Raw genomic sequence first — 13784 nt, 5'->3', positions numbered from 1 at the left:
CGAGGCCAATTTGAGAAACAATAAAGTGGTGATTTATACCACAGGTATTGTTAGAGGTTTTGTACCCATGTACCTATCTATTAGCACATAATCTGTATTTACCTTGCATATTGAATACGCATTTATCTCAAATTCTAAGCATGTAATCGCCGGCACAGTTGGATTGCGCCGTCTCACCTCTATAATTTAAGGCAAATTGATTAACCCTTCACGGTCAGTGGTCCATAAATAAGTACAGACTCAACAGTTGTAGATATTGTGCTTCATATATTCTTCCATCGTACTACAGACATGGACACGACAAGGCAAGGAAAAATATATGTTATTCTACGCCCATGCCGATAATACACACCAGTCTACTCATTTAGGAAAGAGAAAACTGGTGAAAGCTAGTACCATAGTACTCAAGCCTGTGTTGGTCTTCTGACCAACAAGGTTTTACATGGTTTCCATCTCATCTCAGCCTTCACACTCTTTGGTCTTGGAAATAATGGTCTCTAGGGTCTTGCCACAATGTTGGTGTTGGTCTTGATGCCCCAGTCTTGGGACTGTCTTGATCTCACTGGGCTTGACAACCTCACCAGGAAATGATATATGTAGCATAATACCGATTTCCTGCTAGAGACAATTACCTATTGGCACAACTCATATGCTCCAAGAAAGCCAGTGTTCAGTTCCTCGAGATGGACTGTTTGGTATTCCAAAAAATGGCGTTTCTGTTTATGGTACAAAAGTGTGAGCATAGCTCGAGGAATCTTGCACCTCCTTTTGATTTTGATTGTTGGTCTTGTTAAGATTGTGGTTGAATGAAGTAAACTGTGAGTGCAGTTAAAATTGAGGCCAGTTAACCCAATTGTGTCGCATAAAATGGCAGTTCTGGCCTGAAAAGTTGATACTTTCCATTCAACTCATCATCGTTCTTCCCTGAATTTTTGACCCTAGATTTTTTTGTAATGACAAAAGTACTTCTTTTCCGTGGTCTATACAATGTTGATGTCATCACTATAGACCAGTTGCCAGTTGAAAACATGTAGATGGGTACATCTTTAATAAAAAATGTATCATGAACCAGCATGGTATGTATTGCATACTGTGAATAACTAAAGAAGGCATTTAAGGTCCTGGATCTTATGTACTAACAGTCTTGTGCTGTCAGCTACAGTAAATGTTTGTCCTTCACACTTCATATAATCAAGATTGATTAACTTCATTCTTCGTTTCGTTCTTCTAGGAATGTAGTGATATTCATTCTCAAGATATCAATAAGTGAGCCTCGCAAACTAGTACATTTTGAGCCGATCCCTAATTTTAGCCTCAACAATTTTCCTGCTTTGTCGTGCATCACCAACTGCCGTTGGCTGATTGATGCTTGCGGCTAGACCAGAAATCGGGGATTAGTGTGAGAGATAAATGATCAAACTCGTTATTTTGTTTGCAATGCCAAAAAACTTGGTGGAGGGAGATGCAAAGAAGGCATCGTGAAACTACAATAATTGCAATAGGTCCCAAAAAATTTAATACCACTATCTTCAAAGAAGGTCATGTTTGTCTTGCATACGAGCTATTGCTGTGAGCAAATAAATAAATTAAAAATAATTAAGTGCCCCAGACTCATTCATTCTCCTGCTTCCAGCTACTGTGGGAAGGCAGAAGCTTAGCTTTCAACTGATTCCAACATTAAACCCCCCATTAGAACAACTTAATATTGGTTTTCTTTGAGCTTGATTATTTGTGCATTGGCGATGTGGAATATGTTTGTGTGACCACGTACATGTTCACTGCTGGTGAGTGTCCTGCATTAGATGACTGGCAGGAATCATTATAAAAGTAAAGAGCAATTGCAAAGTAAAATGCACTTGGATGGCACAAACCGTCCAAGTATGATGCAGATGGTAAATTGTGAATAATCAAGCGCATGGTGTCAAATTGCATCTGTTTTTCTATGAATAGTACGACTGCTGAGCAGATGTTTGCCCTGAAAAAACAAGACTGTTGCATGTTAATGAGTGATCATATTGCCCTTCAACGCACTCATACACATTTACGCAAATGCAAAGTCATCTTCAGTGCTCAGTTTCATACAGGGGCACCTTCATCTGGGACCTGCCAAACAAAAGATCTTGTTACTGTTCGCTTTCCCTGTAAAAATAAAAATAAATAAATAATAATTTTTCAGTGGCTCAACATTATACTTAACTGTGTGGCATGAACACAACCAAACTGCTCTCAGCAATTTGTAAAATGAAGCGAATATTGTCGATGCACAGAGTTGAAGGAGGTCATTCTCAAATCTGATCTAAGATCAGAGATCCCTTTTATTTGATTCTAGAGGTCAGAGCTGCTAAAACTGCTCTTAACTGCTGTTCACTGACTGGGTGCCACAGGTACAAAACCTGGTATGGCAAGCTGAGTTTTCCAAGGTTTTTGGCATCTGCACTGCATATGAGCCATGCTGGGCCGTGCTCTTGCAGCTGAATGTGGCAGTAGACCCCACAAATGTTGGAAAGAACAAATTGTGCTTCACACCACTATGGGATTTATTTATTTATTTATTTTAGCCATGTTCAGCTCTGCAGTGATGAACGTTTATTTTATCAAAACAAAAAAGCTATTTGGAGATTATAAATTCTGCTTTGACCTTTTGGAGACACTTCAAGCACCGTCTGTTTATGAATGTCTTTAAGGGCACTGTTCTACAAATTACTTAACGAAATATGCATTATATCCTAAGGATAAAATATATGAAGTAAAGGTTCTACTTTACATGTGTCATGCATAGAAGCAATCTGACCAAGATTTTAATGCATTCGCTGCACCTTGAGGACAGAGAGATCAAACTTTACTGATGCATATTCACTAACGTTTGGTTATTCCAAGCAGCATAAATATTGGGAAGAAAATGGCACGTAGACGAGACATGGTCGGCTCAAAAATATGGGTGGGATGACAAATTGACAGCACAAGTACATTTCACTTGTGCACTGGGAAATTGTTCTCTTTTTAGACTCGCAAGGCCCACATGTATCATTGGTCCATGAGCTGTTAGCAACTGTAACTATGCACGGGAAGTCATACATTTCTAAGTAAACTAATATGCCAAAGCAGCCTGTCAGACTCAAATGGAGCAGCGTGCAAGACCACATGCACAGCTGAATCCATCTCAATGAATGGGAAAAGGTCTTTGATCTTGCTGCCACCAGCTTCCTGAACTTTGTAGCTCAATGTCAAAGTCTTTGTGTTGTATCTGTGCTCCTTGCATGTTGTCATTACCTATTTTTATTCATTTGTTTTGACTGAATGTCCTTGATTTCTTGGAATCCTCACTTTGATTATTCCATGGTGAGATTCTAAACTATCTATGATGTTGCAGCAATTCATACGCACACACCCAACAGCGAAATATGCCTGGATAATAATTGTGTGGTTCTTCAAACAAAATACAAATTAAGGATATATTAGCAAGCAAACCCTAACATATCATATCACATCAGGTCATAAAAAATAAAGATACCTCAATCATAGTAAGTCACTATATATTGACTTACTCAGCTATACAGAAATTTGCATCATTGCACAACATTTTGTTTGTCCATGAAGTGAATTGTGAAGACCTGTTGTACCTGATGAAGGAATTGACTTCCTTCTTAATAGTAAGTTCTTATATAGCTAAAAAAAAAAAAAAAAAAAACTAAATTATTTGTTATGACCTAAGTTTGTTAACATTTAATATAACGTAAATCGTTCTCACATTTTTCTCAACGAACTTTGTTTTTTGAAATAAAAAAAGATGAAATGTTTAAACCTTGCGATCTTGTTTACACCAATTACGTTATTTGTGAAACTGCTCTGACCTGCAGCTTTATGCCAGTTTTCAAAGCATTCGGCGCGTTCCTCTTGAGACTTGTTTCTTGTATTCATCACTGCTTGCTTCAATTTTCTGCAGTTTTGCTCCACTACTGGCGATTTTACAGCAACCAGCTCATCCAAACACTCTCTACAAACTAACAAAAAATTGTGGTGATGTGTGCAACCACTCATGTGATGAGACAGTGATGGGAGATGAGAGATTAAATCTAGCAGGATGAAGGAGGATTCCAAAGCCATGGGGAACTGCAGCCGGGCACTATTGACTTGTGTGACACTTCAGGCCAATTAGCTTTGCAGGCTACTAGGAATTCTCTGTGCGCTCCGTCCAATGGCAAATTCTTGGCCTTTTCACATGTCATAAATCATGCGGTGGATGACTGAGCGCACCAACACTATAACCTTGGATTCTGAAGGAAATGCAGACAATATCTGATATAAAACAGAGGGGAACTACATTTTCCAACATGAATAAACCATGCATAAAACATTCTTCTGAGTAAAAGATGAGGTGAGCTGGTTTAACCAGTTGTGATGGGTTGGAAGATGCTATTAAACCTTTGAAAGTGTGATGCAATAAATGTAGGGAAGGGATCACCAGCACCCTGCAGGTGATCCACAAGCAAGCTCACAGAACAGGTCAAACTACTACCAGCAGCACGTCTCAGCCTCACGACAGGCAAATCTTGAATAAACGTGAATGTGAATAAAACAACATGTAGACACACAATGCATGTTTAAAAAAAAAAAAAAAGTGTTGAGGGTGACGGGGCGAGGAGGCTTTTGGAAATTAAGTCATTGTGATGTGTGTCATTTGTGGTGACACATCAAGCCCAGAGCCGGAGGAAGACCCATTTAAATACAGGAAAAGAACAAAACAAAACAATTTTTTTAAAAAAAGGGTCATAGGCATGTCTAATTGTGATTCACAAAGTTTTCCAAGCCTGCCTTGAAAAGCACCTCTCAATGATGTTGTCACTGGATTCAGTCACCACCATGTGAACGACACTCACATGTCGCAGGAATTATTCAGTTTATAATGCTGTTATGGAGATTTGTAGATGTTGTTATGACCCACGGGTGGGTCTAGGTGCCTCTCTCTTTGTCTGTGTGTGTGTGTGTGTGTGTGTGTGTGTGTGTGTGCTATGTGTCAATGAGTGGATGACACGTTGCGGGTGCGGTCCTGGATCTCGGCTGCTGATTGGACGCGCCACAGCTGAAAAGGAGGAGCAGTCGAGCCAGCCAACGGTCATCCCTCCTCCGCTCCCAACTCCTTAGTTAGTTAGTTAGTTCTGAAATGGTGCACGCAGCCGTAGGGGTGGGCTGCCATTTTCCTTGTTCCTTTTTTTCTCCTGCTTTATTAAATATGTAATGAAGTATTTCTGTATTTGGGTTCTCTTTCTTTCTTTAGTCAGTTCTTAAGTCGAGTTAGTTGGAGTTTTGTTTATTATTTTGGCCTGGGCCCACCCTGAAGCCTTTGCTGCCCACGGGTTAAGTTGTATTGTTTCCTTCATTTATTGGTTAATAAACGTATTTGTTTAAACCGCCAAATGCCGTGAAAAATGAATGAGGCTTTGGAGTCGGGGAAGGTGTCCCACATGTTGAGTTCTCGGCCCCCCTAGACGGGACGTAACAATGTTTTAAGTTCCCATGTTACTGAAAACTGCTTTAACAAGGGTTTGTTATGACCTCCCCAGGACAGAGAATCCCCACTTGTGAGGCTTACTCTGCTCCGCCAGACATATGTGCTAAAACACACACAGAGGAGCTGAATGCCCTCTTCACACGCTTTGGGAGCTTGAATATCACACACACCAAGCTTTAGAAAAGTACCAAACATCCTCAAGAGACAAGTCATCACTTAGCCACAAGACAGATGAACAGGCTAAAGAACAATGTTTAGTGTACTATATAAAACACTCTAAATGCACTAAATACAAAGTTATGTAAGACTGGAAATGCAAAGTGGTGGGTGTGAAGTAACCTGAATGCTGTTTTATGTTTCTTCCGTTCGCTTCATTAAATGAATTGGAACCCTGGTTGTGAGCATGTGTGTGCTTAATGCATTTATTTATTTCCTATTTATATTATTTTAATGGCCACACTTCTTACAAGGTTGCACTCTGTAATGTACAATGCACAACTGACAATGATGGTCAATTGTATTCCGTCGGATTCTGGAGCCCATCACCTCATTGTGACGTCACAAAGGGCACTGATATCTCTTTCGGATTATTGACAATGCATCAAGCAATGTGTGCTTTCCTTGCAAACCCGTGGGAGGGTGCAACACAGCGCCAGTTTTCTCTAAGCTGATGCTGAAAATGCATTAAATGATCCTAAGTGTCACTGCAAAGGCACTCCAGGGAGTGAAGTGGAAGGAAGGAAAGGAGGTAAAGGCACACAGGCTTTATTAAGCAGCTCAGGCGCTACTTCATCTCCCCATCTGTTTCCCTCACCTGCTCCATGAGTGTGAGCCCTCTGCTTCCAGCTGCAGGGATAATCATCATAAGATCACTGTAGTGCCATTGGTATTAATGAATATGCACGCTCTGGTTAGGAGGCTCAAGCCATATGACCACATTGAAGGGCTTCTCCAATAAGGTTAGAAAAACACATAAACAGACGACCTACACACTGGACAACACCGTACAACATGCTTCTTTTAGCTTCATAATGTGATAATGGATGGCCCCCCTTCTGGGCCGCAACACCACACAAAATTCAAGAGGTGCTATAAACATTATGTCTCACAGTCAGTTTAGGGGATTGATGTTGACTGAAAATAGAGGGTGAAAAAAAATAGCAAAGCAAGGGAGCTAAATGTGATTCTAACCGACAACTTTCATTTATCAGTGTCGAAGTACCAGCCTGTTGAACTGTTGAAATTTCTAATGCTTGCTTTTCACGCTGCAATGTTCCATGTACAGGTTTTTTGTTTCCCTTTTGTTTTCAACAGGGTTGCAATTGCAGGTTTTCCGCCCACCGCGCGAGTTTTCACTTCTATAATCTCTCTCATCCATTTCCCCAGCCTCCAGCAGAACCCTAAGGTTTTAATCAGTCTAGGGCCTCCTAAAGCGATCATCCTGCTTTTAGCTGTGATAAATGTAGGGAGCAACTGCTGCTACCTCAAGAGCAACAATATTGAAAAAAGAAAAAAAAGAGAAAAAAAGGGAGGGTTGTGTTGATGAGCATGTAGAGCCGCCTCTGACACAAAAGTGAAGCAGCCTTGAGCTAAATGCTTTCGATGGAACATATGTTGTCAGGTTGCTTTCGCTTTCGTTGAGCAACGAAAGCGACCTCCTCCATCTGGCTGGAGGAGGAAGTGAGTGAATGGTCCAGCACCGAGGTGACCCACGACAATAATGATTTTGAATGGTATGCGATCATTATGAATGCATGTCCTTTGAGCATTCAAATAGATTATTTCTTGGAGGTGGTTATAATAGACTTTAATGCAGAAATGAGTCAGTGACCACACATGCAAACACACACACACACACACACACACACACACACACTTAATTTATTTCTATTGCTGGCTATTTCTATTGCCACTTTGCTGGCTCAGTACAACCGGAAATCTCAGTCCATAATAATTATAGGACAAAGACTAACCTCAGGTTATCAATCTGCTTCTCATTCAGGCAGCACTTCCAATCTAGATGCGCAAGGCACATTTTAACATGTGGACTACATGCAAAGCTTCCCTCTTTGCAGCTCTATGTACACAAAGTAGAAATCGACTAAATCTCATACATCTCTTCAAGCCCCCCGGGTACTTTAGATGAAGTTACGGTGCAAAACCAAATAGCCTTTCTCTGACTTGTGCCTGACTATGTGAACTATTTTGCAGCGTGCCGTCGCATTTATTGTGCATTAAAGCTGGCAGCTTATTAGAATGCGAGAGTGGCTTCTGCGTCTGGACGAGATGGACGTGACAAATTGGCACTCCACGATGCCAGGGAAACAGAAAGTGCTCGGAAACATACGATGGCTTTGTGCGTCAGTGTGTGCGTCCGTGCGTGCCTGTCAGTTACTTTGTGCATGTGTGTCAGTCAGAGAGCTAGAGAAATGGGTGAGGAAGGCAGGCTCCATGACATTATGTGCAACGATCCACTGGATGGCGGAGGTTGTTCTTCTGCTGTTTGTTTGGTTTAACGCTGAGCAGCCATGACCAGTTAAAAACAGGCAAACAGAAGCCTCAGGTGGCTTTCCAGTTTTATGTTCTGCCCTTTTCAATCGTTAAAACTGGTTCTTTCCCACATGGTTAAAGTGCAATAAACTCATCCCAATTGGAAAACATATCGGTCATGAATCATTTCAGCGACATAATGATCCCCCAAAAAATAAATTAGCTAATTAGCTCATCACTAATTAAGTTTTTTTTGTGTCAAACCTGACTTGATAGTTTATTGGTTGCATGTGATAGTTATGGCAAGGCTTACCAGTAGGTTTCAGTTGAATCTATTTAGTGTGGACACTATTGCAGAGTTTTGCACGCTGAAAACACAAGCAACAGTTTACAAGAGCATGAGCCACTATTCCCCCTCAAACGATTCACATGCAGGAGTAACTGAAGCGACTGTCTGAAATGCTTTGCATTTTAAAAACATTTATGTCACAGTGTCAAACTCTGACCTTTTATAAGTTGTTGTAAATTTGTTTGTTGGAATGTTTTGTTTCGTTTTGTCTTTTTGGTTTATTGGGACATTCACCCTGAAAATCACAAAATCTGTTATGAGATAACTTACGGGACAAAGTCCACCATGTCTGAAACCGTCTTTAATTGTTCCTGTGACTATGATCTGCTCTGGACAAATAGTGACGCACATAAAACCTGGGATCAAAACATTTTAATGGCTCCTAAAAGTGACAATGGCTTCACTGAAGTTGCAACATTTTATGTTTATTATATCACCATCCACACAGCCTCGTCACGTAAACAAAGGATGTCTTACTTCATAATGCAATTTCATTCGGCTCTAAAACTTTGACATTGTTGTAGTAGGAGGACAGGTTTTTTTTTTGTGGTCACCGCTTTTGTCGTCTGTGGGAAATGTCTGCGAAGGTCATTTTAACATTTAAACAGTTTCAACCGAATCTGCTGCAGGGCCCCCTTCAGCCATTCCACAAAACAAATATAAATAGCGACTTAGAGTGAGAAAAGTAAAGAACAAACAATACTTTGGAAATTCACCCCAAGGTTCGACGCATAAACAAATATTAAATATTAAAAGTAGACGTGCAAAACAAGGGGTATTCAGCTTGTATTTGTCTTATGTTCTTCTCTCTTCATTTTAGATGTGTTTATTTATAGATATATATATATATATTTTAGTTTTTAAGTCCATTTGCCATTTCATTTTTGACACTTTTTTTTTTTTAACGTATCACTTCATTTTAAATTCTGTCAAAATGAGTAATGAGCTAACAGTATTTCACTCACGAGTTATTTCCCTGGATATGCTTCAGCGCGGCTTTGCCACCGTGGCGTTTGCACACAACCTGGGCGATAACGGACTCGCAAACCTTCCCGCTCACACTCGCGCCTATTGGTCCTTTCAGAGCGGAAGCCGTGTCCACCAGTGTCCGACTATACCCGCCCACCAAACCTCGCTCATTTGAGTCGCGATACACGACTGCGGTCCCGACTGGACCAGCGGAACTCCCCTCGGTAGGACGAACACAAGTAAGGACTTGAACCGTTATCTGATGTAGGGACCCGGCCGGAGTTCAGGCCGGGCAGGCCCCGCGGTGTCATTTGGCCTTTGCGGTTTACACATGGTGGGAATATCCATTCATAACAACACAACGGTACAGCGCATGTCTCTGCAAATGAGCGCTCGGTGACGTAACTGGGTGCTCTGCTTGCTAGCGCAGTAGGAGAAGACGAGTTTTACTTTCCGCTGTAGATAGCCGAGGAATGAGGTCCGACGAGCACCTTTTTCTGTGTGCAGTTTCTTTTTCTGAAAGTCACTTCAATCTTCATCCGTGGCACAAAAAAAAAAAAAAATGAGCTGTTTTATTTTCTCATGAGTCACTTTGTGAAATCCTCAAACTTACGCTAATGCCACGGCCGAGCAACTTTTCTTAAAATACATTGGCGCTACTCCGTGTATTTACGTTTGTCACGTGACGTAAATGGGACATATCTGGATTTTCCTCTATTCCCGAATGCATTTGTCAGCAAAAAAAAAATAAATAGGAGGTGATTAAAGTACTGAAGAGCTCAATAGTGTCAGGCAGGCTCTTGGAATGTCTGTTTTTAACAGCAGTTGAGTAGTCCCTTGAGCAGTCCATGAGTGGCCCTCTTCTCCGTTCTGCTTCACCGAACTCTGCGTTTACATGCAGAGTTAAATCGGAGTAAGCAACAATTCGGTTTTCTCGTCCAATCGGAGTTCTCACGCCGATGTCGCAGTTACGGGGAAACATCAGGAAAAAAAAAAAAATCGAGTCACTCAGTGTTTTCGTCTTACTTGCTTTTGAAGCGCGTCTATTTTTCACGTTTCGATGGATTATGGTTTGAGTTGGCTAACGCTAATCCATCAGTTATAAAGTGTGAATCGGCTAAACGGTGAATAAACACGTTCATCCGAGTGACAAAAACATTTATAACTGGTAAAGGTTTAACACTGTTGGCCATCCTGCAGCTGGCTGTGGCACTAAGACACAAACACCACGCTCTACTGTAGTTCCACTACCATTTTCTTTTCAAAATTGATGATTTGTTGATTTTAAAAAAACAGAAACATTGCACCAGTTCCTCCTCAAAAGAGAGATCCAAATATTATTAACTCATTGAAACTGGTTCAGCAAAGTCAGAGAGCCGCAAATGTATTTTAGAAGGCGGGTGCTGCATGTGACTCACAGCATTTCCTTTTAATGTCACCTGCAAACTTGAAGGACAAGGCACACCGGAAAATAAAGTAACGTGCTCTGGGGTGGGTGTCCCACGTGTTACATTTCACACAGTGACAGAACCGTGAGGTTGAACTCCCATTGAGTGTAAAACCTAAAAATCCTCTTTGCATGCAAGTGTAGGAATAAGCTGTACTGTTATAAACGTGCTATGTAGTTGAAACACATGCACATATGTGTGGAATTTAACTGGTCAAATCTTAGTTTTGCAAAGGTTTGAAATATCAGATGAGTTGTCAAAAGTTTCACTCTCAAGTTTAACATTTTACAAAAAAAACAATTGTAATTGAAATAGTGTTCCCTCCATTTCCCCTGGCTGCTCTCATGGAGATAAACTGAAATGCAACAATAGTAATCATTTCATCTGTTTTTCTCTTTATTCTGCAGTCATAATGTCATCGGTACATGCCCAGCCTGAGTTCAGTCATTCTCAAGTGACTGAGATTATAAAGAGGCTCTTCGATCTGACGCTCTCAAAAATCCAGCCGCTGCCGAGCTACGATGACCAAAACTTCCATGTGGTGACCGACGGTGGTGTCGATTACGTGCTGAAGATAATGAACTCCGAGGACAGCAAGAACTTCGGCCTGATCGACGTACAGACCTACGCCATGTCCTTCCTGCGTCAGAACGGCCTCCCGACTCAAACGGCGGTGCCGACAACGACTGGCCAGCTCCTGACTCTGGAAGAAATTGGTAGGAAAACAGTAACCGATTATGTCGTTGTGTCAACATGAGTCAACGTCTCTGAGAAATGTTCATCTTGTTGAATATTTGACAAGGATCAAGTGTCCTGCCTTATGAGGCGCAAAAACCTCTATTCTTGTGTGATGTTTAAGAGCTGAGAACACAATTCCTGGTGAGAACATGCTGATAAGTTGACGCTGACCCTGACCTTCAGATAGCCTGCCGAAGATATAGGACGAGTTGCACAACTCCAGATGGGGTGCTAGTGAAGACCCTGTGAGTTGAGGCGTGCGGCACAGAGACAACCAGTTAAACATTAATACTGTCTTTACCTTGAACAGACTGTGGCCATGGTCTCCAGAAGTACCTGGTGCGACTTTTGACTTATTTGCCCGGAACCATGATCTGCAAGGTGACTGTGACGCCACAGCTGCTTTACGAAACGGGCAGGATCGGAGCGACGATGGACCAGGTCCTGCTCAAGGTATCGTGGTGCAAAACCAACCAACAATGTGGCACGCGACAAAGTCCTGGCTGGAAGCAATGCAGACATGGAAGCCAGCATGCAAACTGCAAGCCTTGTCATATTTAATCGTGTATTAAATATAATTACATTTTGACATCCTGTTCAAGAAGAGCGTTGAGTTACACTGCACAACAACTGAAAAGGAAGATCGAACATTCTGCTTTGGCGAATTTCATGATTGTGACTTGTCATTCCTTTGCACAGTTGGATCACCCACATGTTGGTGAAATTGAAAGGAAAGACTTCAGGTGGAGCCTGTCAAGTATTCACGTTCTTGACCAGTACCTCCATCTGGTAAAGGACGAGCCTCTGCGGAAGGTTGTGGAGTCGGTGTTTCACCTCTACAGAAGCTGTGTGGAGCCAAATCGACCTCATTTCCGCAAGTGTGAGAGTCTTTTCTTTTTTTCTCTCTCTTTTTTTTTTTTAACTTACTGCACACTCCAGAATAAAATTTGCTGTCAATCATCTCTGGGTTGCTCACTCAGCATGTGTGTGCTGAAAGACACAATTCAGGAAGTCAGCCCTTTGTGATATCAGAAATAGTATTGGAACGTGATTTTGCAGCATGTTGTTAACGCTGCGCATGTAAATGTAGTCATTTACTGCGTTTACATGTAAAGCTTAATGGAGCTACAATCAAAATTGGATTTTCTCGTCTCATCGGAATTCTCTCCTCATCCTAGTGTACATGCAGCTAAGAAAATTTAATTATTGACGGGAACGCCTCCTCCTCTATCCCACACTAGGGGGCGATATGTGATTGTCTTTTTTTTTTTTTTCTTTTTTTTTTTTTTACATATCAACCTGATAAATGGCGCCTGTTACAACCTAAAGTCCACTGTCAAACTAAAGGCACTGTAAATGTATGATACAATCAGGAAACATTAAGCACATTGTTGAGTTTGAGGCCGTTTTGCAAGAGACAGAACCAGGATCGCTGTGGCTGAGCGGCAATGCACACGCCATCGTCTGAGGATGGATGATGTATCGGAATGCTGAAGTGTTGATGGCTTTTGTTTGTTCTCCGTTTGCTCCACAGGCATAAATCACGGCGACTTCAATGACCTCAACGTGCTGGTGCAGCTTGACGAGAACAACGATTACAAAATCACCGGCATCCTTGACTTTGGGGACTCTAACAGCGGCTACTTTATTCACGAGCTGGCCATCACCATCATGTACATGATGATCGAGCACCCCGACCCCATCCAGGTGGGCGGGCCGGTCCTTGCAGGCTGGGAAAGTGTCTTTCAGCTCAATGAGGCGGAGCGGGAGTGCCTCTTTGTGCTGGTGCTGTGTCGCTTCTGCCAGTCGATAGTCCTGGGCCATCAAGCTGTGGCGCTGCACCCGGAAAATGAAGAGTATTTGAGCATCACGACCAGGAAGGGCGTCCGCATTCTCCAGCAGCTCTGGGACCTTGGGAAAGAGGAGGTGGAGAAGATCTGGTTTCAGGATGCCGCGCGGTTCAGGGAGGGTTGAAAAATGCTGTTCAGGATTTGTTCCCACGGTGCCTTCGGTCTCTGTCGAGTTTAATTTTCACAGTGTTTGAGGTTTCTGTTGAAAATCTCATGGGGCCATTCTGTGGGGTTACTGAAGTTTTGTAAAAAACGCTGTTTAGATGGACTACTCTGCACAAAAACAAAAGCAATTTGCCTGCAATACTTACTGGATAGTGTACCTCTAAATATAGATCCGTGCCAATATTATTATTATTATTCGTTTTTTTTACAGCTGCATCTTAGTTATAGACTGTAAACGCAAACTGTGTTTCGAACACCTACTGACG

At 41.8% G+C, this 13784-nt stretch overlaps 1 protein-coding gene across 2 annotated transcripts; it reads left to right on the top strand.

Annotated features, from left to right (window-relative positions):
- The first annotated feature begins 9458 nt into the window (after nucleotides 1-9458).
- Nucleotides 9459-13784, top strand: hykk.2 (hydroxylysine kinase, tandem duplicate 2). 2 transcript variants are annotated; one of them, XM_076022608.1, is made up of 5 exons: nucleotides 9459-9556; nucleotides 11173-11481; nucleotides 11814-11956; nucleotides 12203-12383; nucleotides 13038-13784. In XM_076022608.1, the coding sequence occupies exons 2-5, from the start codon at nucleotides 11178-11180 to the stop codon at nucleotides 13475-13477; spliced, it is 1068 nt and encodes a 355-aa protein (XP_075878723.1). In that variant the 5' UTR covers nucleotides 9459-9556; nucleotides 11173-11177; the 3' UTR covers nucleotides 13478-13784. The 2 variants fall into 2 exon arrangements, with proteins under 2 accessions (XP_075878723.1, XP_075878724.1); XM_076022609.1 differs by lacking the exon at nucleotides 9459-9556 and adding an exon at nucleotides 9661-9681.

Source organism: Nelusetta ayraudi, unplaced genomic scaffold, assembly GCF_046127955.1.
Source record: "Nelusetta ayraudi isolate G7.1 ecotype Tasmania unplaced genomic scaffold, CSIRO-AGI_Nayr_v1 ptg000013l, whole genome shotgun sequence".
NCBI classification, from domain to species: domain Eukaryota; kingdom Metazoa; phylum Chordata; class Actinopteri; order Tetraodontiformes; family Monacanthidae; genus Nelusetta; species Nelusetta ayraudi.
Note: the sequence above shows the minus strand (reverse complement) of the source record. Positions and strands in the feature narration are given on the sequence as shown.

What these genes read in the sequence shown, in the direction of transcription:
- hykk.2 (XM_076022608.1), top strand. Translation starts at nt 11,178, where the DNA reads ATGTCATCGGTACATGCCCAGCCTGAGTTCAGTCATTCTCAAGTGACT. An exon ending in CCTGACTCTGGAAGAAATTG is followed by an intron (nt 11,482 to 11,813) that starts GTAGGAAAACAG and finishes TACCTTGAACAG; the next exon opens with ACTGTGGCCATGGTCTCCAG. An exon ending in TGGACCAGGTCCTGCTCAAG is followed by an intron (nt 11,957 to 12,202) that starts GTATCGTGGTGC and finishes TCCTTTGCACAG; the next exon opens with TTGGATCACCCACATGTTGG.